The 26968-nt window shown below is 38.4% G+C and overlaps 1 protein-coding gene across 15 annotated transcripts in view; it reads left to right on the plus strand.

Moving 5' to 3' along the window:
- The window catches only part of FHOD3 (formin homology 2 domain containing 3), a 368504-nt gene extending 342149 nt beyond the window's left edge, over positions 1–26355 (plus strand). For 10 of the 15 annotated variants that reach the window (XM_085573656.1, XM_085573660.1, XM_085573653.1 and 7 more), the window contains 4 exons: positions 1564–1593; positions 4139–4310; positions 6262–6423; positions 20562–26355. In XM_085573656.1, the coding sequence (XP_085429782.1) occupies positions 1564–1593; positions 4139–4310; positions 6262–6423; positions 20562–20644 (447 nt within the window). In that variant the 3' untranslated portion in view covers positions 20645–26355. Of the gene's footprint in view, positions 1–1563; positions 1594–4138; positions 4311–6261; positions 6424–7208; positions 7247–20561 lie in introns of all 15 variants that reach the window. The other 5 variants (XM_085573655.1, XM_085573658.1, XM_085573663.1 and 2 more) reach the window with 2 other exon arrangements.
- The last annotated feature ends 613 nt before the right edge of the window (positions 26356–26968 follow it).

Raw genomic sequence — 26968 nt, forward strand, 5'->3', positions numbered from 1 at the left:
ATGTACAGAATGATGAAATAGATAGATAGATAGATAGATAGATAGATAGATAGATAGATAGATAGATAGATAGAATTATTTCTATTGTTTGTATTTCCTATTTTTCTTTCTGTTTCTTACTCATGACAAAAATTGGACAGTGGTCCTCTTCAGAGAATTGCTTTATAGAGTGACTCCCTGCCCCCAGGGGACAGAAAAAAATCAAATAGACAATTTTAATGCAAAGGGAAGGGAACATACCTGCCATGGTCCCTCTGCAAAACACACTGCCTGTGTTTCTGTCAGTACCACTGTGTCCAAATTAAAATAAGCATCTCACTCTTTGCATAAAACATACCCTTAAAAAGTAATGTTAATCTGCTGTTCAGCAGTCACAGCTAATCTTCTTAAGGAGATTGTACTGAAACTAAACTGAGGGCCAAAGTAAATCAGGCTTTCATTTTTAATGATGAATGTTTATGGAACAGAATGTATCAATCCTAGACAGAAATCAGAGCTGAGATGGAGATAAGGTCAAAAATGTGTATTAGTAACACTAAAGAGAGGCATACTATTGGTGGAATGTTTCTTTAAAAAAAAAAAAAAAGAAAACAAAACACAAATTTTAAAAAAGTGCATAAAATTTCTGGACTGTGTTTTCACTTTATAATCAATCAAACTGAAAATTGTGGAAATAGGGAGCCCAGATACTTGAGAAGCCATGTTTTACTTTGGGAAACTTCCATGTGGGGCATCTACGTTAAAAGATGAAGAATTCCGAAGGCATTTGGGAATACAGATCTAAATAGTTCACTAATTCCCTGTAAATCCCAAAATTTAAGAATACTCCATATCCCACAATATTTTTGTATGTCTGTGCATTTATTGTAGTACAACTGTCAAGATAGTTTTAGATGCCTGCTGTCACAGAGGGTGAAAGCCCTGAATAACAGTGGATAATTGCCTCTCTGATTCCCAGGATCAGGTATCAGGCAGCTACTGAAGAACTTTAAGCATTTATTGAAAGACTACCCAGTATTTGATTTGAGTTGAATTGGAAGTGGAAAAATTTGCTCTGTTAAATTGGAAGTTGAAGAAACCCAGCTTAAAAAAGGAATTAAAACAAACACTTAAGTGTAGAGGAAAAGAATTGCCAAGAAGTTGACCTCTGCACTGAAAGAAACAGCAGCCAGGACCTCCCTGTGCTGCACAGAGAAGGAAGAAGAAGGAGCCCTTCCTAGTGCTGTCAGCTTCCATGGGGCAAACAACCACATGGTTCAAGGGAGAGAACTAGGATGGGTTAGCGGTAGTTTCAGTTCACCATTTCTGTAAGAAAAATCAGGAAATCACTACATACCCTACTGGCAGTGACAGTCTGCTCTACATACAATCAGCTAAAAAAAAAAAAAATAAAAAGGCAAACTGATTATCTAAGGCATGAAAATAAATTCCTTATATGCCTTGTATTTTTATGTCCTCCTATTGCATAAACAGTACCATGGTTACCTCTTTGTCATGGTTTGACGGTGCTGTCTTTCCTCTATCTTGCTGTTTGTCCTTCTCCACCTTGACCTTTGTTTCCAGTGGCAGACCGATGAAGAAGAGGATGTTGAGGTATGGTTCCCTGAAAAAGCATGTCATCCCATGCCTCCTGTGTGCTGTGACATCTAATTTCTAATTCAGATAGTATGGGCTGCTCAATTCCGTCTGCTCCACTGGAACTATGAACCATGACGTACTTCACATACCTTTTTGTCTCAGTCATAAGAATGCATTTTTACAGTCATCTTTAACCATATGCCTCCATGTCCTGTTGAATAAGGATATCCTTATCTGAGGCCTTAATAATTTTAAGTTTCCTCATTTTTTTTCCTTACTATCTGTAATGTACTCCATTACCCAGAATATCAGTGATCTAATTGTTATGGATATCGTAAATTATCTTGGGCTATGGATTACCAGGATAATTTCATACTCATTAAGCTGTGTAACCGTGCATGGTATTATTTTATAAAATTTTCAAAAGCATCAAGACATGGGGATGTTAAACAAATCCTAACTGTTTGCCTTGCTGTATAAATAGAGAATGAGACACTTAATTTATAGTGGTGAGCCATGAAAGTAGTTCATGTATCTATCATAAAGTGCTCCTGAAGGTGATGTTCCAGCTCTATTCATAATAAAAGTTTATTGATTTGAGGAGCATCTTTTTTGTAATGCATTTTTTTGTTCAGCATTAGAGCTTTCTTCAATTTGCTGGCCATAAACAATGTGGCTTAACGCTCACTGTTTCATAGTGGTGGTCATTTCCTCACTAGGCTGGGGTTTGGCCAGCAATTTATGGCAACATCTGAAAATTAAGGAAATGAAATAAAACTTTTGGCTCTAGAGCTTTGCCCCCAGTTACGGTTTGTGCTGTATAGTTTAGGGCATGGAAAGAAAATTAGACTAATTTCCCTGTTTATGCCAACATGTAACTAACCTGTGTGAACAGGAACTAACAGTTATGTGGAGGCTTTATCCTTTGTAATTTTTTGGAAATTGTATTGATTACTGAAAAACCCACTTTGTATAAGAGTAGTCTTAATGCAAAAACGGCATGCCCTTTCATAGGAATTTTCCTCTAATATTTTTCTGTCTCTTAATTTCACATGTGAAACTCTAGCACTTGCATACTTTTCACATCAAAATGTTGCAAACTAATATTTTAACAAGAAAACAAACTTCTAACTATCAAAAATAGGTCTCATAGTGATATATTTAGCTCAGTGCCTTGTAAGGATTATTGTTTTGCTACTTAGTTAACTTGCTATCTTACCCCAAAAAGTCACTATGTTTAAATAGAATCATCTTATCACTGGTTTCCAGATTAAACTTTTTCAATTTGCAGTCTTGACATGGGGACTTGATCAAAGCTCTGAAAGTATGGCCCAGTTTTTTCTTTCAATTTACCATTCTCTGACAGAAGGGCTTTGCAGGTTTGCATCCCTTTAACTGACTGGCTTGATATCATCAAGTGAATAATTAATGTTGTTTATTATGCAAAGGAAGAAGAGAATTCAGCACTTGTCCTTTCATCTGTGCTGAATTAGAGTAAGATTAAAAGGAAAAACAAAACATACTTTGGTGTCTGATGCTGGGCTGATATGAGTGAGAGTACCAAGGTTTATTATTATCTGTTGATGCCTGTTTGCTGTCAACAGGGTCGGTATTTCCTGCAGTCAGGGCTGTATTTTCAATGTGCTTTGAGCTTTCTGTAAATAAGAGCACAGTGGTGAATACCAGCATCCAAGCCCTTCGGAGGCAGAGTCTGGGAAGGGAGAGCAGCCCAGCAATGCAAGCCCTTCTCCTTGGGAAGTCCCCACTTCTGCTGCTCCCACCTTCCTAGATGGTTGTTTTGGTCACTGGTGGAGCTGCTGCATGCCCACACTGTGCATGCCCTGCTAAGTGTAGCTGCTGTGGTTCATGTAGTTGTGGTGACAGGGATACTGAGGGCAGACTCCTCAATTTCTTGTAAGGCTTTGCTTGTTCTTCTGACTTCTGACTGCAGTTTTTGTGTTTCAGCCATAAATGATTTGTCTGGATGTTTTCAGACCAGACACTTTGTAAGCATTAGTGGTAATGTGTATTAAAGTTACTTGTAGATAATTGTGTTTTAGAGCAGTTTCAGAGCTTTCTGAGCAGCAAGACAGAGAGGAAAGAAGGAAAGGTGTCTCTTCCTAGACCACAGTGCCCATTTTGGCTTGCTAATGAAAGTTGATTGTACAGGAAAAAAAGCAGTTTCTTTTTTCTGTTGGATCTCATGCTGTTCCTCTCAGCATCATGCCTGACCCCCGATCAGGCCCAGTCTGGATCGCAGGTTTCAAAGCAAGTCCTTGCTTTGTACCTTTTACTCTCAGACATAAGGTCGAAATTACAAAGCTTGAGCTAATGCATCTGTTCTTCCTCCGACTGTCTGCTCCCTGCTGTCACCCTGTTTCAGGTTTATTTCTGGTCAGAGTGAATGCTCTTGGAGAGGAGCAACTGTTGCTGGGCTCTTTTGGGAATAGCTCTACACCAAACCAAGCCTGGGAGGACACTTCTTTTGCAATTCGCTGTTGAGCCCCTAGCCTATTGTCCATGCTGTTCTCAGTTGAAACAAGTCCTTTTCCTCCCACAGTCCGGCAAGTTCTCCAGCAGCTCCCCGCCCTGCCAGGGCCAGCCCCAGGGCCTGCAGTACGCCGAGGATGCTGCCGAGCACGAGAACATGAAGGCTGTGCTGAAGACTTGCTCCGTGGGGGGGGACAGCACCATGGCACTCGGCATCCGCACTCGGAGCCGGGCCAGCCGAGGTAAGTGCCAGAATTTCCTCTTGGCCACGTTTCTTGTGCTGTGGTAGCCGCACAGTGGCCCAGACGTGGGTCGTGTCCCCTTTGCATAGCACTCAGCTGGAAAGGTGGAAGGGGAAGGGCAACATCCCAGTGGTGTTTTCATGATAGAAGTGATTTGAGGCATGGGGATGAAGAAGAGTTTTCCTGAAGTTTCAACACATAGATCACAGCCAGAGTAAGGGTATCAGGAGTCCAAGCCTGCAGAAATTTTCAGTTCTCCCTGCATGATGATGGTGACTGCCCACTAACGCCCGAGTTCTTGTTCTCATGATGAAAGCAAAATGGGCCATCTTCAGAATCCAGAATGTGGTTTTCTCTCTATTTTCAAGAGAAGCAAGTAGAAAGTAGCAATTCAAATTCAAGTGGAAAGATCTTCCAGCATTTTATGAATGTCTGGGGAGAGACTGGGGAGAAAATGGGTAGGAAAAAGGTGATTTGTCTTTTAACAACCTCACTGCTAAACTGCAAAGGTAATGGGTACTTGCTTTTGTCTTCTTCTCATCACTCCCATACTTGGAATACATGGAAGATGGTTTTGGAGTAAAGATGATGAATCAAAATTCAAGTCTTCATTTTTTTCTCTGTATTTCTTGTCCTTCATATCTGGACATTTTACACGTTCTTGATACTTTTTTTTTTTTTATATATACAACTGATAGCACATCCAACTCTGTGTGTGTATAGTTTACTAAGGCTTAAAACCATGATCCTGGCTAATTCAGAAGTTTTACAGCCCCAGTGTAAGAAGCCAATTAGCTAGCTAAAGTACAAATATTACATAATTCAAGCTACACTGCAACAAGCTGAACAGCAAGTAATCCACTGAATGCTGATGAGGAGAGTGTCCTGATTGTGAGAGTCAGCTAGTGTTCCCCAGAACAGCAGAGGCAGAAGGTGGGTGAGCTATACAAGAGCTTGTCAGGAGCACTGTTGTAGTAGAACTTCTGAAAAAGCGAGGAGACAAGGCAGCCGAGTAAAGGTCTAATCAAAGCTGTTTATGGACTTCAGGGTTGTAGTATAAAATAGCATTGTGGGTGATTTATTAGCTGCTTGCAATTGTACCACATCCACTCCTGCAAAGCTCACTGTCAGTGTTCACGCTGCACACAAGTCTTCAAATAATTTAAAAACAAAATGCCCACAGAACAGTAGCCAGTAGTGGAGGAAACCAAGGATGTGTTACACAATGCTATGTGGGGGAAGGAGTGCCAGGGCCTTGGATTTAGAAATATGGCTGACTTGTTTGTTCATGGTTTTAACCAAAATTGCTTTCAGCTTTTCAGCTTGCCAGCAACTCTGCCACTCACATTAGAGCACACACAGTCATGCCAGGACACATACAGCTCTATGATAAGAAGGTGAATTCTTCACTGTGAACAGGACAATACGTGTCAAAGCACACTTTATGACTTTTTCTTGTTTCCTTTGCACTAGGTTGTTATACAGATGCTCAGAAATTATGTCTTTCTTTCACTACAAAAGAATGCATGTTTCCGATTTGCATCAGTCTGTAAAATGTGCCATGTCTTCTAGTGTCTTTGTAATAGGAGCAGAGAGAAACATGATCACACAACAGTATCCATCCTTGGCTTATAGGAGCCTCCAGCAGGCATTTGCCAGCAGTGTGCTCAAGAGTGAGACACTGAGGCTTAAAGGAATAGAAAGTGTATATATAACTATATATATATTATAATTGTGTTTGAGCTCTTGGCTCTCTCCTGGTGCAGCAAGGAGTCTAGACTATTATTTAGAAATATTCTCCATTAGGCAGCTGCTTCTTTTTTAGTTGAATTGGAGTCAGGATGACTGAGCTGCCTGCTGTAATTTCCAAAAAAACCCAATTGCAAAACCAAAGTGATGCAAGAGATTTCTTCTCTTCTTTTCCCTGAATTCACTTGCTGGACTTTTGCAGGCCGTATCGGCTCGTGGAACGCTGGCAACGACGATTCACCAAACGCGACGGATGACGCCGCGGATGAGATCATGGATCGCATCGTCAAGTCTGCCACCCAAGTGCCAAGCCAGCGAGCGGTGCCTAGAGAGAGGAAGCGGTCACGAGCAAATAGGAAGTCATGTGAGTATAAGGCTATTAAATTGCTCAAAGTAAGGGAAAGTGCAAATATTTATTTATATTGGTGTAAGAACCAGGCCTTTGGTAGGCAGACATACATTGGGAGTGGCTTGAGTGTGTGTTGATGATTGGCTTGTGTTCCTCTTACTATTGTTTAATCAGTATTGTATGCAGTGGGTGACTGTCTTCTACAGAACTTGAAATGTCCTAAGCAGAATAATAAGAATGGTTTATGGTGATTTATGACAGTACTTATGCATAACTAGAGAGTTCAGATCAGGACCTCAGATGGAGACTGCTTAAAATGCTGTAACCTACTGTGAACTGGCATAAAGATTAATAGTTGTGTCTGTAGCTGAACTTACTCATAAAGCAAAAATAGTTTGAGACATTTCGCCTTTTAAAATCTTTCTCTCTCGTGCTGTATGCTATCTTTCCGCAGCCCTGAAAACAAAATGTCTACTGCTGCTTGGCTGCAAAGTGGTTATAGAGGAGTTTAACTTCCACTGGGAAGAAAAGGTAGCACATTTATAAGGTGGTCTTTCAATGGTGTAGTGTGGCCTTGGGACTGAGCTGCGACACCCAAGTTTGAGGAATTTGGTTTCATGGTTTAGTAAATCCGATGTTTAAGAGGTGATGAACTTTTTGGGTTTGTTTTTTTCTTCTTTATGTGCAGAAACTAGTGCAAATACTATGAGAAGATAACTACCAAAAGAATATAAGATTTTAGTGTTTAACATCATTAACCATATATGGCTTTTTGACTACCTTTCCATCCATTTTTTTAGCATTTCTGGGAAGTTAGGACAAAGAGGAGACAACAACAGTGAGTGAAAAAATGACACAGATTTTCTTTCTTGTGGAGTTGTTCTAACATAATGGGTGATCAAAAACATTTGCTATTTGCTATAAATTAGCATGTGCTGAAAGCATATTCACTTCCCCCAACATGCTAAAAAAGGAACTTATGCATGTGGCAAGAGCAGAGGCAAAGTGAACACTCTGGTTAGATGAGCCAGTCTCTAAACAAAGAAAATGAGCTGACACTGGATTGTCTGTCTTACTTTCTGTCATACACTGTGCCTTACCTCTTTCTGGCATCACCTGCTGCTACCCACTTCCCCACAGAGTTCTGGTGTTCTGCACGTGCTGACTGCTGCAGTTGGCTTGTGCAAATCAAATAAATCTCCTGTACATTTGCCTATTTCCATGCTTTATCCCTATTTCCCCAGTTTATCCCATATTAAAGTATCTCCCCTGTTGAAAACACTGTCTTCATACACACATATACCAAAACGTTTTATTCCTAATTTTTGCCTGATACTTTTCTTCCCTAGGAAGCACTTGCTGCAGAAACAACAAAACAGGATAATGATAATAGATATACTACATTATTTTTCAATTGAACTGTCTTTTATGCTCAGTAAAAGCATTAACAGGGATTAAACATTCAGTAAATGTTTAGGCTGGGACTGATTTCCATTGTAATTAATCATGATAGAATCCAGCTCTTGTGCTTGTTTGTTCTTCAAGATCTGGATGAGACTCTTAAGTGGATTAAAAGACAGTTTCAAAACAAACATAAAGTTCAGTAGTTTAATGTCCCTTTTAGCTGACATGTGCAGAAGCGTGGAAGGAGAATTTCCCAACTGAACTGTTTCACTCTGATAGCTAGTCAATATACTTGGATGATGAATTAATTAAGTAGTTTATCTTTAAAATACACTCAGCTGGACTGATTATATGACATCTCCAGGAAATGAAGAGAGATCAGCCCTTGCAAATGCATGATGTGAGTTAAATGAGCAGAAGATATTCCAGTTAGAAACACATAAACATGTAAGAAAGTCGATTTTTAGTCATATCTCAATGATTTAGATTAGCAGACACTACAATATTTATTATCTGTAGAGCAAAGAGACCCTATTATCTGATAGGTTTGATTCATCACCTTCAATCTTCAGACTCCCATACACATCTTTTGGCTTTTGCCATGAGCTTGGTATTCAATCTTTTCAGGAACATCAAAGAGAAACTCACTTGAAAGGAATTATTTTCCCTGTGCATCATGTTGCACATGTCTCATTGCTTTCAGTGCACAACTGGAAAACTTGTCAGGCTTACTTAGCATTCAGAAAAGATTTTAGTGAGCACAAACTGAGACACATGGTTTTTAGCAAAATCAGAAACCCAAAATATTTATATGTAGTTGCACTATAAACGTTTGCTGTGGTTCCAGCAGAAGGTTCTCATGGGCAAGGGATTTTTTCCCATAAAAAAGAAAGTGAAATGTGAAGTAAAAAAAAAAGAAAAAAAAACCTAAACTAATTACTCAAGTTATTTATAGCTAGGGGAAGGCAGAAATAGGTTTATGGAAAATGTAATGTTATATTCATATTAAATTGTTGCAATGGGAAAATAAGACATCTTGATATGTTTTTTTGAAGTATTTTACCTTTTGTGGTTGTTGACCGGTGTGTCTGTATCTGGTATGGAGCAAGCTTGGTTAGGGCATAATGATGTAGAAGAGTTTGAAAGCTCAGGGTAATCATCAGAACTATAAAATGCGAGGAGGAGCAAGACAGGGAGTCACCCAACAAAAGACAGATGGAAATATCTGTATCTGTTGGTTGAAGATAGGGTCACTGATAAATCAAGATATGACTACTAGGAAGGAATTTGTTCAGTGGGAGCTGAAGTGAATTACAGAAATCTAAGGTACATAACAACTGTGCTAAGTGCTTAACAACTGAGTTCCTGGGATGATCTGGAGAGATTCTGTGCTAGACCTTTACACAGTAAAAGATTTTCAGAATAAAATTTGTCATTTAGAAGTACAGTAATCAACTGGAAGTCACTGCCTTACAACAGGTGTTCAGAGACCCGCCTACCAGATACACTACAGTGGCATTATATCTGAGAAAATAACATTGCAATTGTATCTGTTCATCAGAAAGCCACAGGATTGAATGAGCCACAGAAACTGAAATGCTCTTGCACCCCCTCAAGGTAATCAAAGAGAGCTTCAAAGGAAGTTGCTATGGGAAACTTCTGCTGTGGCTTCTTTTTTTTTCCTCTTACATTTATATTCTGTAGGCTCCAGCTACCAGAGATGTCAATTCAGCATGTTTTAAAAGCATAAAAATTAAGTTGAAAATATATTATTTCTGTTCTTGCAGTCTGAGGGCAGCTTTCTGTGAGGTTTTCTATAGCATTACAGGGACATGTTCAACTTAGCAATGAAATAAAGATAATATAATTAGAATTGTCTGGTTTTCTGGTAAGTTTAGGAAAGCCTTCACAAATGGTGCCTTAACAATGCTTTAACAATAAGTGCAAGGGAAATTTGGGATAAGAAAGTTTTAGTTTTAGGAATCACTCTACTTAGTATTCCAAATTTCATAAAGACTAGTAGTATCATTCATAAGATACAATATTTTACTTACATATATTTAATTTAAGAGCCTCCCCAAAACTCCATAATAGCAAATAGGAAGATACTACTGTTTTTTCTTTCTTGTCCATGCTGTCTATTTAAATATAGATCCCTTAAGGGAAAATCAGTCTTCTCAGGATTAGGCTCTTACTGTGGTGCCATCTCTGTGTTGGTCTCATTGAACTGGATGGACCTGTCTCAGGAGAAGGATACAACTCCTATGAGTCAGCATGAGGAAAAATCATACTCCAGTTTATTAAATATGAATAAGCATATTATGGAAGATATTTGCACTAATTCTAGCATATGCTGGGCATTACTTGTGAATGCTTAGAAATTGTGAGCAACACTTGTGAATTCCTTAGAAATAAATAGCCAAAAACGGCTATTTATTTATAAAGAAATAGCTCTTTAAAGATGGCTTTACTGTGCAGCACTGTTTGATTCTAGATCTTCATCTGACCCTGGATGAAGAACTATAATGTAGGGCCTGGGTGTGACTGGTATTTGATGATGAGTAGCACAGTAATGGTTTTATCAGATGCTGCTGGAGACACTGCATGGGGATAGGGCAGAGTAAGAGGCTTGTTTTCCCACAAATTGTTTTATCTGTGTCTGTGTGTGTGCACACTCCTGTTACTCTTAGATTTTATTAAAATTTAAAATCTGCTTTAGATTTTAGTTAGAAAAGAGGGTTTGGAACATATAATAATTGAATCACATTTTAATGTAATATTTGAGTGAGATAACTCGATCAAACTTATTTGTGATGTATAAAAAAGAGAGAGACATGATAATGCCTTGCTCTTTTATCAGGCTTCAAAATTGTATGGTAGCCTAATAATACACCCCATGACAGACCCTTGAGGTATGGAAGTATCTCATAAGGATTTATGATTTATTTGTGTAATGGCTTGCAGGGAGTAACAAATACTTACAAATCATGATGCAGAAATGGGTCTGAGGCACCACATGAGTAGGTGGAGATAGGAATTGAATCAAGTCTACCTGAATCCTAGACAAGTAAGCTTAGGGCTAGTGGATTAAATTTCAACTACAGAACATCCTAGGTCAGGTATTTCATACTGTAAAAGTGAAATAGGAATCAGCCTGGTGTCATCAGGTGCTAAAATGTGGGAAAGAGCTGTGCCAAAGGACCAGGCATGGAGACCAGCTTTAGACAAGTTTTAGTACCACATGCAGTGCTGTTTTGGAATAAATGTGTTGAAAGAAAACAAAGTACTACATGGGACACTGTGTGAATCCAAAGGTGCATATTTTTTGTTGAGCATTCATAGGGTGTGTTATGTAACTTTTTCTTCGTATTTTCTTTGTTATTTTCATTATTTTTCAGTTTCATGTCTCTTAACTTACTTTTTCTGGCTTTGAAAATGTACAGAAGTGCCAAAATACCAGGAGGGAGACTGTTCTTCTGGTATTTATAGCCTGACTAAAAGCAGGAGTTAATGGAAATTATACTTAAAAAAACCTTGCAAGAAGAAAGACTATATAAAATGCTTTAAAGGCAAAGAACATCACTTTGAATTTGCAATTAATTATTTTGGATTTGAGTAGCTGGATTCTATCAGGAGTTAGAGTATGGAGCAGAGTAATCTAGTTAGTGATGGATATTTAGGAGGTATTATTTTTCATTTAGAAAAAGTAAATGTAAGACTGATGGTTTTCAGTATCAAACTCTGTTTGTCCCTGCACAAAGTACTGAGCCTTCAAAAGACCAATACATAGTTTAAAAAAATGTAATTATTGAATAAAAATAGAATGTGAGATAAAGCACTTAGACCTCTGGCAGCTGGAAGGTTATCTCCATTAGATGCCAAGACAGCTTGAGTCTTAGATCCCTTTTAAGTAATACATTCTTCCATCCTTAAGATGGCAAGATCTTTGCAAAATTAGGAAAATAAACTCCATGATCTACAATAAATAAAAATAAAACCTGTGAATTTAAATTATTAATAGCACTTCATGAATTAATAATAAATGCAGCTGAGCACAGTAAGCTCTAGAAATTGATGTATCTGATTAGGATGAGGTCTCCATAGTCCCCTGTCTCATCTGTGCCAGAGGCCAACATCAACAGCTGTAGAAGAACAAACAGGAGAGGTAGAATCATAGAAGCACAGAATCATTCAGGTTGGAAGAGACCTCCAAATTCATCAAGTCCAAGCTTTGCCTAAGTAGCACCATATCTGCCATTCTGTTGCATAACCATTAGCCATTATTTGTGTAACCCATAGGACTTGCCATGGATTTTGATAGTTATAAATTTATTCATTCATTTATTTATTCATTTATTCATTTGTTTATTCACATTCAGGCTGAATAGCTGGTTCCATGTTTTCAGTTTTCTCCATTGTAATCAATAGCATATATAATTTTGATTGTTGATGTCAATACCATTTCTAAGTTGTTACACATTTATTTAGTGTTCTGTTTCTGCTTTACAGTGTGTATTATGGGGTTTTTCAATAGCTTTCTTTTAAGATACCAAATTTTGACAGATAGGGATAGACATTCTACTTTTTGCATTTTCAAATATATCGGACTTTGTTGTCAGTCTGCATGAGTTCCAGACCATATCTCTCATACCTCAGGGTTTGTTCAAGAGTGTTGGCCTGATCCTAGCACTGTAGAGGGAACTTGCAGTTATCCTGTACAATTCTACATCCCATAGCCTTCAAAACAAAAGGGATTTTGAAAGGCTGGTTTAAATACCTGTTTAAAAAATGGCTCATAAAAGAGCCTTAAATTCATTTTCCACTCACTATTTTAGAGGAATCTGTGAGGCATTTCTAAAATGAGTATTATTCTGACAGAAATTATTTCTTTTGGGGCTCCTAGCCTCAAACTTTCAGATTGAAACTGCTTATATTTTTTTTTTAAATAGAGGTCACATAACAAATTATCCTAGCCTGCACCAATATTTGCATTCCTTAACTTTGTGTTGGATTCCTGCACCACTGTTAGAGATTTTGTGGATTGTAGTATTTGCTTGAAATTGGACAGCATTGTTTGAATACATCAACTGAAAAGGGGCTAGAAGTCATTGCATTGATGTGAGAAGTCAGAATTAATTCAATTTTTACAAAAACTGTATATCTTTTATCCCTGTTTATTTACTTCACAGGGAGAAGAGAGATACGAGCACTACACATTCACATGTATGTGTCCATTACAACCCAAGCACAGAGGTTGTGGTGTAGGAACAAGGAGAAAGCTGCTGCTATGATGGGTGGTCCCAAGTGGTTTTAGAGTAGCTGTCGGCTCATGGGACTAAATGTCTGTGCAGGTGAAGCTAGTGTCCCCCCAGGATCTGACAGCATAGGCAGACCATCCTTGTGCTCTGTCTCCAACTTTGGGAGAACCAAATGCAGCTTCCCATGGGCTCCTAGACAAGGACTTAACAAGTGCTGGAATCTCTCTGGCCATTTCTTCTTAGCCAAGTGACACTTCCGTAATTTCAGGAGAGAGCAAGCTGAAGGTAATGCAGGAGAAACTGGCAGGAGATAAGCAGCTGATAAAGAGCAGGTGTTATCAGTATTATATGTAGGAAAAAAAGCTCTTCTGTTCCCTATCACAGCATATTGGCATTGACATTTTCTATATAAATACTTTCATGCTATACAGTTTTGCTACTTTTTCAACTGTAGTTCTGTTAGAAGAAGAAATAAATTTGCTCCATTTGTTTGCATCTTACAGGGAATACAAATTGTTTTCACTTTTGCCAGTTTGCTGTTCACTGCATCAGTGAATTCATGTATGTTGCCCTCCAATTTCATTTTAATTAATATATTTTAAAGGTAAAGGCTTTTGAATTCTTGTCACAGGATTCATTCCCAGAAGCAGGATACTCTTGGATAGGATAAAAAACGAAAAAAATTGAAAAAATTTGAAAAAATGGGGATAGCTGAGTTGCACACCATTAATCCAAAGTCGATAGGATATATATTTTATTTGCTTTCTCTTGGTATTAAAGTAAGTTGCAAATTTTTCACCGGTCAGTGATTTATTCCTTATTTGCATCATCTTTCCTTCCTGAAGGATCATGTACATATCCTAGTAAGAGCTCGGCAGCAGTGAGTTGCTGGCTGACAAAATCATTGAGTTCTTCTGGAAAGCACCTCATCTGAGAACGAGAGAAGGCAAAGAGGTACAGGGCAGTTTTCATGCTGCCTTTCTAAACACGAAACAAACACCATCTCCTGAGTGGCACTGCCTCAGCTGCCAAAGGGAGCCCTCTCCTGCCGCCAAGGAGATCAGCAGAAGGAGCTGGGGAGGAAGAGATTTGCTTGGACACAGAAGTGTCCAAGTGTCAGAAGTGTTTGAAGGGAAGTCTCTCTTAGAAGACGAACAAAAATGTTTCACAAAAAGCTACATTTCATTTCTCTTGCTCCAGTACTATGGCCAAGAAATTCTATAATTATATATATATGTGTATATATGGCTTTCTCTAGGCAGAATAACACCATCTGATTAGTGAATTTGCAAGATTATTTTGATCACAGTTATTTTCCATCTGATGGACTCATAGAGAGGATGCATTTTACTGTTTTATTGCCCAGCGTGGATTCCCAATGGGAATAGTTAATTTGCACTCTGCAGAGTCCAGGTGCTCAAGCTTCGTCACACTCCTCTGCCAAGTCACTCTCCAAGAGATATCTCAGTGTTCAGAGGTTGATAAATCCCCTTAGTGGGTCATTTTAAAATTCCAAATGAAAGACAAAGGCTGCAGGCCTTAAACACTTACATTAGATTATTTACTTTTTGTATCCCATGTCCTATCTTTTTCCAACCTGTGCATATTTAATGTATAGTCTGGTCTTGAAAATAGTGTATAGTGACTCAGTCATGACTCACTGTATACCCAGTCATGCAGCCTTGGTTGCTGGTGAGCTTTATACTCTTTATCTATTATTAGTGGAATCACTTCTGACTGGTGAAGTGGGAGAAATTATGAAAGAGGTGCAGCAGGATTGCTTTTAGTAGTAACTCTTCATAGTGGAATTAATGTAAATTAAGGAGATTTTGTCACAGAAGGCTTTCAAGGAAGGAGTTAAATCTTCTTTTCTGCCCTACTGTTGGGACTGTGTAAATGATGATCTGTGAAATACATAAAGTTGGAAACTTTAACAGTTTCAACTACATGTTAAATATTACTTTGAAAACACATATGCTCTTCATATGCAGCCCAGGTTCTCTAAAGCAATGTTACTTTTTGTTCCCTATAATATAAGCCACCTGGAGATGAAAAAAAGCAAATTTAGCTTTCCTTATAAAGTGCCAGTTTGTCCTTTCCCACTGATAGACTTCTCTTTATTTCACAGCCACCATAAGAAACACCCAAATGTGGTTGTTACCTACTAGATTTCTTGTTAGGAGAGACTTGTGCCATCTGTGAAGTGTTGACAGGACTCAAAGCAAAGCTGCAGAATGATAATACATAATAATGTATTGGTTCTGAGAGCTTTCTATGTGGTTGACCCAGGCAAAGACCACATTTCAGTTGTTTGTACTTCTTCAAAGAAGTGGGTGATATACTCCAAAAATTCACCTGCAAATCTCTGTAAGAAAGTTGCTACACATAATGTTACAGCATCTCTATTAAGAATTTAGGCCTACTTGTATTAAACAATGATATATGCATAATTAAACATAACTTATGTAGACAGTGGTATAAAAATATGAAAAGGATTAAAATAAGAAAATACGAGCAAGGCTGTGTGGATTGAACTTTTGAGTTGCAAATTGCCATTGCTGGACTCACTGTAAAAAAGTCCAAGACAATTTGTTAAATGTAAATATATGAAAACATAGACTTAAGTGTACAAGCTGGATGTGGATAGGTAACAGAAAAAAAACCCCTAAGATACATTAAATGAAATGAGATGATGGAACTGGCCTGTATTGCCTCTTATAATCTGCCCTTTTTGTTGTCCTTACTGTGTAATTTACACCATGTAGAATTTTCTTGGTTCCAAAGCAGCAGCTTGCTGCTTTACCTGGGACAAAGGGAAGGTTCTGTGGCTGCCACATCTTTGTAGTAGGAATGGCACTCATTCTATGACTGCCTGAGCAGGAGAATGGTCACATCTATTCTGCCTTACAAGTGATTCACACAAATGTAGACACACATGCCAAAAGCCATTGCAAATGCAAGAATAAATGGTGTCAGCCAGACTGATCCTTACTCTTTGTTGAATCTTAAAAAAAAAAAAGTATGGAGAGAGGAAATTAGGAGTGCTATTTGCTCTTTAAAGAAACAACCTAACCCTAGATAATTATATTCTCTGACAAAGCTGTGCTTCAAGAATTACTCTTTTTAAAAACTTCCCCAGCATAATGTGAAGGCTGTGTATCTGTAGATTTTGACCCAACAGGCAGAGTCAAATTCATTGAGTTCATCCTAAGCACACTGCATTCTGCCAGAATATAAAATAGAATTCTAGATTTCATTATTAATAAGGAATATCATACACTCAAACCCCAGAAAAAAAACATTTAGTTTATTGGTTATGGGATCTCAACAGGCTTTGCTTGTGACAAGAGTAAAAGTTATTTTCTCTTGATGTTATGTTTCTTTAACAAATATTTTAAAAATTTCTTTAAGAACCTAAAAGGTCATTTGAAAGTCTTATTTTTATTGTCACTGCCTCCAAAATACATTCCATAACTCAGTTTAATGTGATCTGCAGCAGGCCAAGAGTTTTACAAGCCAAGATATTATGTCTAGTCCAGTTAAGAAACACGACAAAGTTCAGCGAAGCACAGAAAGTGAAGACCTAGGTTGAGAAATGTAATTTTGCATTGTCTATGAAACATGGAAGGAAAATATCTCCCTGCATTCAGTTTTGATGACAGAACATGTTCATGACCTAAGGTAGAGGAACCCTACTGAGCTTTATGAGGAAATAGACAAATTTCTGCGGACATGTGTGGAACAGAATGTCAAGACCAGCTTCATCCACCTCCCACAGCAGTTTTTGCTCCTGTACATAACTCACTTCTCCTGGTTTCATCACCCACAAGCCTTTATATTCAACAAGTCAGTGCAGAGAATAGTGGGGCTGGAACTTGTGTTACTGTGTATGCTGCACCCATCCACTCTTTCTTCAGATGAGGAAACGTACTGTAATTTGTGCATATTAGATACAATTTTTATACAAAAGGACACTTTATTAAACTACTTTCATCTTCCTAAGTACGTAATACTTCAAACACTAAGTGGCTTCATTGTCAGACTGGCCTATTGCATTATAGGGTTAAAAATTCCCTCATTTGAGACTGGACCATGGTTCTGTCAGCTGTTATCCTTCCAGTTGCCTATTGATGGTGGACAGCTTTAATCTTGCCAGTAGCCACAGTAATTGCAGTATTTGGCCCCACATGCTTAGTTTATACAAGTCAGCAGCCATCAGTTTTTATGGAAATCATTCTGTCACTGAAAATATTCTTCACATCTTTGCTTTTTATTATTTTCATTACCATCTAATTATGACCAACAAAGTTCTGCATTATTTGGAGCTCTTTATTTTTTAACTCTTTTTTTTTTCTTTTTTCCCCTGCTGGAAACTTCCTACTTAATACCTAAAGTTGCTGTAATATTTTAAACCCAAGTTACCATTCTCTGTATTAAAGGAGAGCTACAGCTGCATATGTCCCAGAAATTCATTGAGTATTGCCATTCCTACTTGCTTTGCAGTGACACAAAAAATACAAGTGTGGAGTTGGTCTCCAGACTTCTTGTGTGAATTATACAGCAAATCCAGAACAGTACACTCGTCCTTACTACCTGCTACATAAATGATTTCTTTTCTTCGGTCATCAAAGGGTTAATACAAAATGATGTCAATCTAATACTTTAGTATGTTTGATAGGTAGGCATCTGGAGATTCAGGGACTTATCTTGTTTAACATAAAGAAGACTACCTGCTTTTCCATGAAAATGGTTTCTACCATGTATTTTAACTCCTAATTATGGTTTCTGAATATAAACTGTAGTTTACTTCAAAGAAACCTATATATTATTGTAGATCCATTTGGCTTTTCCTAGTAAACAGGTAATTCTCTTACTCAGGCTGATGGAGGAATTTAAACAACTGTGTTCTGCTTGATGGAATTTACTGAGGCATTCATTGTCCTTTCAGTAGTTAGATAGAGTCTCAACTCAATTATTTGTGCAGTAGCAATTGTACTGACCTAAAGAAGGTTGTTCCAGATTTATCTTATCATAAATAAGAGCAGAATTATGCTTAGTCCAATACCTAACCAGTGTTGGCAGAGTACATCAGTTCCTGTGAAATGTTTACAAACAGGAATAACAATTTGTTCTCTTCCCATCTGTCGAGAAAAGAATAGTTTTGTTTTACAGTAGTTACTGTGCTCAGTTTGAAAATGTGAGTGAGTGAGTGAGTGAGTGAGTGAGTGAGTGAGTGAGTGACTGACTGACTGACTGACTGGTTTGAGAGAGCTGGGGATATGTGTGAGAGCAGTCCTGAATGCATTTGGATTGACACTTCCACAGAAGTGTCTAAAATGTGGAAATTCGCTCCACATTTGGTTTTCCAGTTCACTTTTCCATCAGGAAAAGGAAGATAAAATGTCATCTAGATGGCCACCCTGGGGATGTGGCCATCAGGGATGCAGGGAAAGTTTGGTCCCCTGCATTTTTCAGCATGACACTGTTTTCTTGTGGCCAAACAAGCTATGGTCTATGTTTAGCTGTTGATGTCACAGAAGGTAAAGAAAAAAGCATTCAGGGGAGAGGCAGTGCAGCCAAGTGAAGCAAGGGAAATACATAGGGAAATCTTTGGGTTTAATATGGCAAAAATGTTTCTACTGCAGCTTTCTTGGATTTTTTCTTCAACTCCATTCCTGATACAGTTCCTTTTGATAGAGAAATAAGTATCTGGTGATTCCCCAAGACCTTAAGATCCTAAGGTATTCCACAGCATATGTCTAGAAATTACCACTTGACACTGTGGATATTTTGGATATCAAATCTAAGAAGGCAGAAAGAGTGCCAATGATGAGAACTGAGTCAAAAGTCCTGATGTCTATTCTTAACCAAGGAGACCAGAGCATTTCCTGAAGTTTATTTCTCTCCTGGTAGTACTGGTCTTTCTTAAACTTAGCTTTGTCGGTTTCATTTAACCTTGCAGTGCTTTAACCTAAGTATTGGTAAACTTGGGAGATGTTGCTGATCAGTATTGCAGGAAAAACTAGGAATCCTAAAAAGCTGTCATGCAGACCCCTGGATGGTGTTTAATAATACAAATAATCTAGGAGAAAGGAGTGAGTGTTGAAAAAAGTTTTCAAGTAAGGGTTTGATAATGGAGGAAATAGAAATGTGGCATTTCCAGCTCATTTGATTAACCTCAGTATCTGATGAAAGTTGTTTCACAACCAAAAATAGATCCCTTTCATTCAACCTGCATGAATCAAATGTTCAGATATGCCATAATCTTCCTTTATCTTATCCCCTTGTTGTCTATGCCAATCCCGTCCCTTCTCTCACTCCTGCTCAACTCATGAGTGTGACCACCCAGTTTCAGTTACATGGACTGAATATCTCAGTAAATGAAAGGTCTTAATTGTGCTCAATTATGCAAGAACTCCTTGACCAATTGACCAGTTCTTTGCTCAATTGCAAAGAACTCTTTGCAATTGGTTTCTCTAAGATTAGTTTCCTCTAGAGTTCACTGTTTCTAGGCTCCAAATATATTCTGTTCAATATTAAGTCACTGTTTATGCTTTGCATGAAGCTTGAACTTCTCAATGTGCATTTTGTACTTGAGGAACATTAAAATGTGAACACCCCACTTGTGTCTTGAATTCACCTGAAAATCAAAGCACTAGTAAAACTAGGAGGACACTGATGCTCACTGTGCAGTCAGTCACTTGTTTCTGAATAAAAAAGGCAATCACAAATTTTAAAACTCTTGTCAGGGCTAGTGTTCAGAACACTCTATGGAAAATTAAGAAACAAATTTCTTAGTGGCTTTGATTGGCTTAGATTTATCTTTTAAATTCAGCTAAAATGCTGCAGACTACCAATAGCAAAGATTACACAAATAGCACTAGGATGGGAGAAAATTACAAAAGAAAGGGGACCATGTACAAAAACAGTAGTTTTAACTATTTTAATCAACTATAAAGTAGTCAATTTTATAGTCTTTTAACTTTGGGAAGGGAGGGTTTTACAAATATCAAAGGTTTTAGATAGATAGATACATAAATCCCTATAAAGATCCCAAAGCTATTTTTAAAAATTCTTATGAATTATAAAATAATAGGGCAGATGATACTTTCAATGGACTGAAAAACAACTGATGCAATTTCAGAGAAAAAGAAAAGTCTTCAAAAGCTGGGGTATTTTTCCTTAAAACTTCTTGTTGACTAAATGTCAGAAACGACAAAGGTATTTTTGCCTGACTGTGTGGAGTTGCTGTTGATGCTCCAGTGAGTTTGCCATAGGGCATTGCTCAGTGTTTCTGAACTTGAGGCCCTAAATAGATAGCAACTTTTGATTTGATTGAGCTTGCATGTTAACAGGGGTTTTTGCAGCTGAAAGTCTTGTGTAATTATTGATTCTAATTGTTTGCATTTTCTTTGTTGTTTTTTGTTTTGTTTTGTTTTTTTGGTGTTTGTTTTTTTTTTTGGCCTGCTTTTGGAATTCATGACTGTGCAGTGAGAAGGACACTAAAGAGTGGGCTAACACCAGAAGAAGCCAAAGCACTGGGCCTCATCAGCACTTCTGAGATGCAGGTTTGACATCCCAGAGGTGGCAACAAGAAGAGCCGATTATCTGAAGCACACAGGCTGACAGCCCTTCAGCACAGCCTTGAACTGCCAGCCTCCTCTGCTGCTCCCAACATCCTATCCTCTGTTAGTTCAATTTTAATAAGCAACAAAAAGCAAAACCCCACATCCAGGGCAGAAGAAGGGTGTGCCACAGCTCAGCATGACATCCAGACGGTAACTGAGGAAGCATTTGAGTGTTCCTAAGTGAAAGCACATGGCTTCTTCTTCTCATGGTGTGTTGATGTGGGTAGGAGGGGCCTCTCTAGGTTATCTGTCATTATGTGAGCTGTGTTTACGTTGGCTTTCCTTGTGCCCTGTTTTAGTCATTGTAAATGTGTGGCATTTTGTCAAGGCAAGAAACAGTCCTTAAAGAGGCAAAATAACTCCTGTTACAGCAACCCAAATTTTCCTCAAGCAGATTCATTAAGCAAAGATACACAATCTGTGCAACCCTGTGGTTTGTTGGGTATTCTATTATTTTGCCTCCAAAGAATGTAAAAATGTATGTGTACCTTTGTATATGTACAGAATGAATGTGTGGACATGTGTGCATGTATCTGTACATATGCAGTCATGGTGTGAAATCATGCTTTTGCTGAAGCCAGCTGGACCATGATTTTCACTGTGGGGCCTTACTGTTCCACCTGGACAGGAGGAAAAGAATGTCTTTTTTGCAGGAACTCAGTGTTGTTTAGTGTGATTCACCCTGTGGGGCAGGCCATGGCCTGCAATACAAGTGGCGAGTTTAGGATCCTGAATTCATGTGTGTTAATGCACACTCATACAGTGCATAGCAGCATGCACACAGAGGAGAGAACACAGTTCCTCCTTCTTGTTGAGCTATGATTGTACTTTGCATTTGTACAATTTTGGACAGATCTACACCAAGATTTTTACATATACTCCATAAATGCATTTGGATGCTAAGATCAAGAAGTTTTGTTCACTTGCCTGTGCCCTTCATGCTGCTTTTCTCTGCTGCAAGACAATGTGGTGGTGATTTTATTTCAATTCAATGAATCTGAATATGAAATAGCTCTGCTAAAAAGCCTGCTGTGTTTTTGCTATTCTTTACTGTTTTCGTGTGATTATCCTTGATACCAGTGGAGTGAGTACCACAGTAAACAGCTCCAATATGTTGCCCTTATCTCACAGTTTTATAACTGACTTTTATAACTGCCCTCAGCATGTTGGAAGAACCTTTAGTCAACTCATCTGCCTTTAAGTGGAGGACATATACAGTAGTGAAGATGGACTGAACAATCACCCTAGCCAGTGCTGAAGTATTTTAAAGAGAACTGCAAACAACAATAACATAAAGGGAACTCTTTAAGCCAAAGTCTGTATATGTCCAATAGATCCTAAAGGATGCACAAGATTGTCTCTTTCCATTGCCTTAGCCTCTAAGATTAAGGGTATGTCTGCACAGCAGTAACAACTGAGACTTTCTTTAAGCTGGTTAACTGAGGAACTGCAGCAGTTTAGTAATGGTAACAGGGTTCCATTTTGGCTGCAAAACACACTTGGAAAATAGAGTTAACTAATAGTCTATGCTGGGGTCCTAATGCCATAGCAATGTTGCTTCTGGCACCCAGGCTAGGTCAGGTACTTCAAGTTTTTCTACTCTGCTCTCTTTAAGGACAGGATAATCACTGAAGATTGTTCAAGAGAGTTAAACCAAACACAATAAACCTCTGAAACCATGGTCATCCATCACATGCATTGAGCACAGCATCCAAGTGATGACAGAGCCAGGGAGCTGGCAACACTGCAGTGAGACCTGTGGCTGAACATCCTAACTATGCTGTCTACCGTATTGATTGTAACATTTCATTCTTTATCTGCCAATGCCTTGGATCTGCCATGGAATAAAACTAATGAGCAATGGTTCTTAAGAACAGCATTGAGTTTGATGTGGTTTTCCCCTCAGTTTGTTAAAAAGCTGATTTTACAAGTAAACAGAAGGCAGTAGTTGGGTAATCAATATAATATATTGTGTATTTGAAGGCTGTGGAAAGGAAGAAGCTGGCTAGGAAACAGAAGTGGCATATAACTAATTTCACTGAAAAATAGGCAAGACCTATGAACATCTGGATTTGAAAGGGGATTTTTATGTGCTGCTCACCACTATGAACTTTTTAAATCTTGCTTAAGTATGCTTAGAACAAAGAACTGAAGGTAATGGGGGTTCGTGGAGGTGTTTGAAGTGTGAAACAAGAGGAAGACACCCTGAATGTAAATGGTCATGTTGAACTGCGCTACTTGTTAGGTGATAAAACAAAAAAGCAAAAACACAACAAAGTACATTTATGCTGTCAGAGATCCTATATTTGTTTGGAGGGAGAAAATCAAACAAGTCTTTAAAAATTAATATTTTAATTAAAATATGCTGAATGTGCAAAATTAGTGACCACTTGGCTGTTAGTGGCCACTTTCTAACAGGGAACAAATTTGTGTTTCATTTAAGCATAGTACAGCATCTATCTCTGAAACATAACATAGCTGGTGAATTTGGGCATATGTATTTTCCAAATTGTGCAAAAATTTTGCAAAACTTTATATGTTCCTTATCAAGGAGAACATTAAATATGGGGAATAATATAAGTTGGAGTAAGTTCAGTGGAAAAAAGGTGGTTTCTTTCATATTCTCTGGATGTTACATGTGAAGCAAATTCTTTTTCTGTTCTTCCATGGCATTTGTTTTTTGTTTATGCTCTTTATCTGTAAAACTGATAGCAACTTTTCTGAGGAATAACTTGGTGTTGTTTATGCACTAGTATACTGTCAGATAAATTCCACTGTCCTCACCGTTTATTGCAATAAGATCATCAGACACAGTATAGCACAGTAACTACAGGAGATATTTCCATTTTGGTTCCTGATAAAAATTATCAACTAATCTGTAAGGGGACAGTATTTCCTCCAGAGTGCCAGCATGCCCTGACTGTGGGAATAACATTCATCTAACTAGTGAATTCCAGATGAGGTAGAGGAATTCATGATATCTGTATTCCTCTCTCTATCTAGTGAGGTTATAACCTTCAGGTTTTGAGCTGCTGCCTGCCCTTCCAGCATTGGAAGAGCCCACCATAAGGATGTAACACTTGTTTTAAGACAAGTTTTCTGTGAGATATGGATTGTTTTTTAACAAATATAAAAATCTTGGATACACAATGTAGTAACACATGTTCCCATTTCTCACTCAGAGATCCATGAAGGCTGTTTTTAATATTTGCAGCCATAATAACTACCTCTCTTCTTTTCCAATCGATACAGTCAGCTGCAAATGCAGTGCTCAGAGCATTGTGTCTGCTTGACTGCCACCATAATACCTTCCTGATCTGGATGCTGAGGTAAACTTTAGCACATGAAATAACCTCCAAAGGGAAGCTATCCTAATTTTCTTTCATCTCACTTGATGTTTAAAAACAGACTGCATGCAAATACTTCCAATAATCTCACTCCCAAGTGGAGATAATGCTCAGTAGCAGTTGCGGTGAAGACACCCCCAGGGAATGCTTGGGTGCTGCACTTGCAAGTAAAAGATCCCTCACAAAAGTGATTTCATCACTCTTCACTTTTCAGTCAGGCCAGGCACCAGTCTCATGTGTTCCAGATGTTTTATAGCCCCTTGGCTGCTATGTATGACCTTTCTGTTGTCCATAATCCAAAATCAACAAAAAAAAAAGGCTGTTTAATGAGGGTCTTTCTCCCTTAAATACTGGAAGCAGCTTTAAACATGGTTTTAAAAATACATTTGTTTTTCTCTTTTGAAACCCTTTTTTAGTGAGTCTTTGCAGTGGTTGATCCTGTCAGCAAAATAACGCATCAGTTTTTTAGATAGACAAGACACTTTATAGCATAATAGATAATCACATGTGAATATCAAGCTATGAGTTATTGTCCCAGTTCAACAGAAATTTTGAGTCTGTCATGATGTGAGTGAACAGCAAGGGCCTCCTGTAAGGTTTTGCAGGACAGCACCTTAAATCCTTGGTGCGCTGTGCTCTAAATGTACCCTGGCCAACACTAAAAGCTATTGAAAAATTACATTTGAGGACTTCAACAACCAACACAACCCTGAGGGGCACAATGCTATTGTAGGTGCAGCAGATCATTCCTTTTCTCAGGCATCTGCCCTGCAGCAGCCTCCCTGGGGATGTAATCACAGCAAGTGGCTGTCCAAAATGCTTTGGAAACCTTGTGGCTGATGGCAGTAGTCTGTGTCAGGTTCATTGTGCAGCTGTGGTTATTGTAATGCTTTGATTTCACAGAGATTAAATGGGAACAAGATGTCAGCCCACCAGTTTCACATCCTTCATTCTTCATCCTTCCACTGCAACTCATGGGTAGGCACATGCACTGCCTGCCTCTATCCAAAAGATGCATGAGAACATGGTGTTAGGCAGAAGGATCATATTCCTCTCTCCTTTTCACTCCTGTAGCTCACTGCACGTGTTCCAATCCTCCCGTTACCTTCAAGGCTGGCTCAGTGCACTGGTGAGCAGCCTGACCCTGGGACACAGTCAGATGATGGCTCTGTGCTTGCAGCAGCAGGACAAAAGGAACACTTTAGGCTGGAAGGCATACAGACAATGATGTTCATCTGGAGGAAAAACTGCCAGGTTTACAGTCTCTGAAAGAAAATAAACTGAAGTGTTTTGAATGGCAAGATGTTTGGTTGTAGGCAACCATCGAAAACCATTCACAATCATTTGAATAGCATGTACAGCCCACCTTCCTTTGCTTCAACTGGGGCAGCATCTGGGTTATTTGGCACTTCAGATGTGACCCCAATAAGTTTTGGCAAGCAGTTTGATAGTTATATAGAAAGGAGTTTCAGAGATGTATAGTTTGATGTTTATGCCAAAAAAAATCTAATTAGTCCATTTCACATTGAGTGGCAAATAGAGATATATTTTGTTTAATCACTATCTAATACAGAGGCTTCTGTGAAAGAAAAGGTTTATTTGTAGCATTGGATGCATTTCTCCTTTTTAAAGACTGTCTTCGCACATATAGTGTCCTTTTATTGTGAGCTGGGAATTGTAAAAAAAATGTAAAGTAGAAGAGGACGTGTTTCTTAAACAAAGGAGAAATACTGTAAAATTGTGTAAATGTCACTACTCATGTTTTTCCATGTTCTGTGTAGCATAGTGTAAAATAGGCTCTCCAGCAGTGTTATTCTGTGAATTGTAATTTAAAAAACAAGCCATGCATGGTCAGAGATATTATCTACAGGTCCTTTTGGTTGAGTTTTTGGTTTTGGTTGTTATTTTCTCATTTTAGGTGAATTCATTCTATGTTAAATTTAATTGTCCATGAAAATGCATTTTTGTTTCTGTTCTATTTCATAAAGAACTTGAATTACTCTTTTAAGATTTTATTACACACGAAGCTCACCTACCGTTTGTATTGATCCTTCAGAAGCTGTGTCACATTTAGTATAAACTAGGGGGGATTTTATTTTTATCTGCCTCTTCTCCCCCACTCTTCCCACTTTACTGTCTGGAAAGATCCAATCACACCCTATTTTTTTTTTTTTCCTGTGCCATGCAGGGTCAATATGAAAAACTGACCGCAGACCAGTGTCCAAAAGTTCTTGATATAAGTAGTTAAAAAGCTCACCTCTGCAGCATTATGTAAACACATCTTGCAATAAAGCTTTATAAAGCACTGACTGAGCTGGTTCTTGTTTTGTGATGAAGCCAATCTTGAGAGCTTGGGTGGAAAATGGGTGGGAAAGGGGATCATGAATTATTTTTCTCATTCCTCCATGTACCTACAATGCCATCATGTGGACATCAAAACAGCTGCCAGTAAGACACCTGGGAGGTCTGATGATGAAAAACTGATCTTTTACACCTGGTTCCACTTTCCATTTTCACTTTCTTCACTCAAGATTAGGAATTAGTTTGAGCATAATTCCTAATCTTGAATGAAGAAAGTGAAAATGTGTCTCTGGTTCTCCAGGCCTTCAGTACTCCAGCTCTACAAATCCTCGCTTAAACATACATGGCACTGCCATCAGCTTGGAGTTGGCTCCCGCCTAAAAAATACTTTGTGCACAGAGCTCACAGCATACAGGTATGAGATTTACAGAAGCAAACATCAATAAGATAAAAGACAGCCTGTGTGGGGGAGCTTTTCACATTGCCTCTGCATCAAGACGAAGCACTGTCCCTGCCAGAGCTTCAGAGCTCTGAAGGTGGCTTGTAAACAAGACTTGCCTTCAACTTGGCTGAAATACTTTTCATGCATCATCATGGGATGTATTTTTCTGGTGGCTGCCTA

This window comes from Lonchura striata, chromosome 2, assembly GCF_050655825.1.
Source record: "Lonchura striata isolate lonStrDom1 chromosome 2, ASM5065582v1, whole genome shotgun sequence".
In the NCBI taxonomy this organism is placed as follows: Eukaryota; Metazoa; Chordata; class Aves; order Passeriformes; family Estrildidae; genus Lonchura; species Lonchura striata.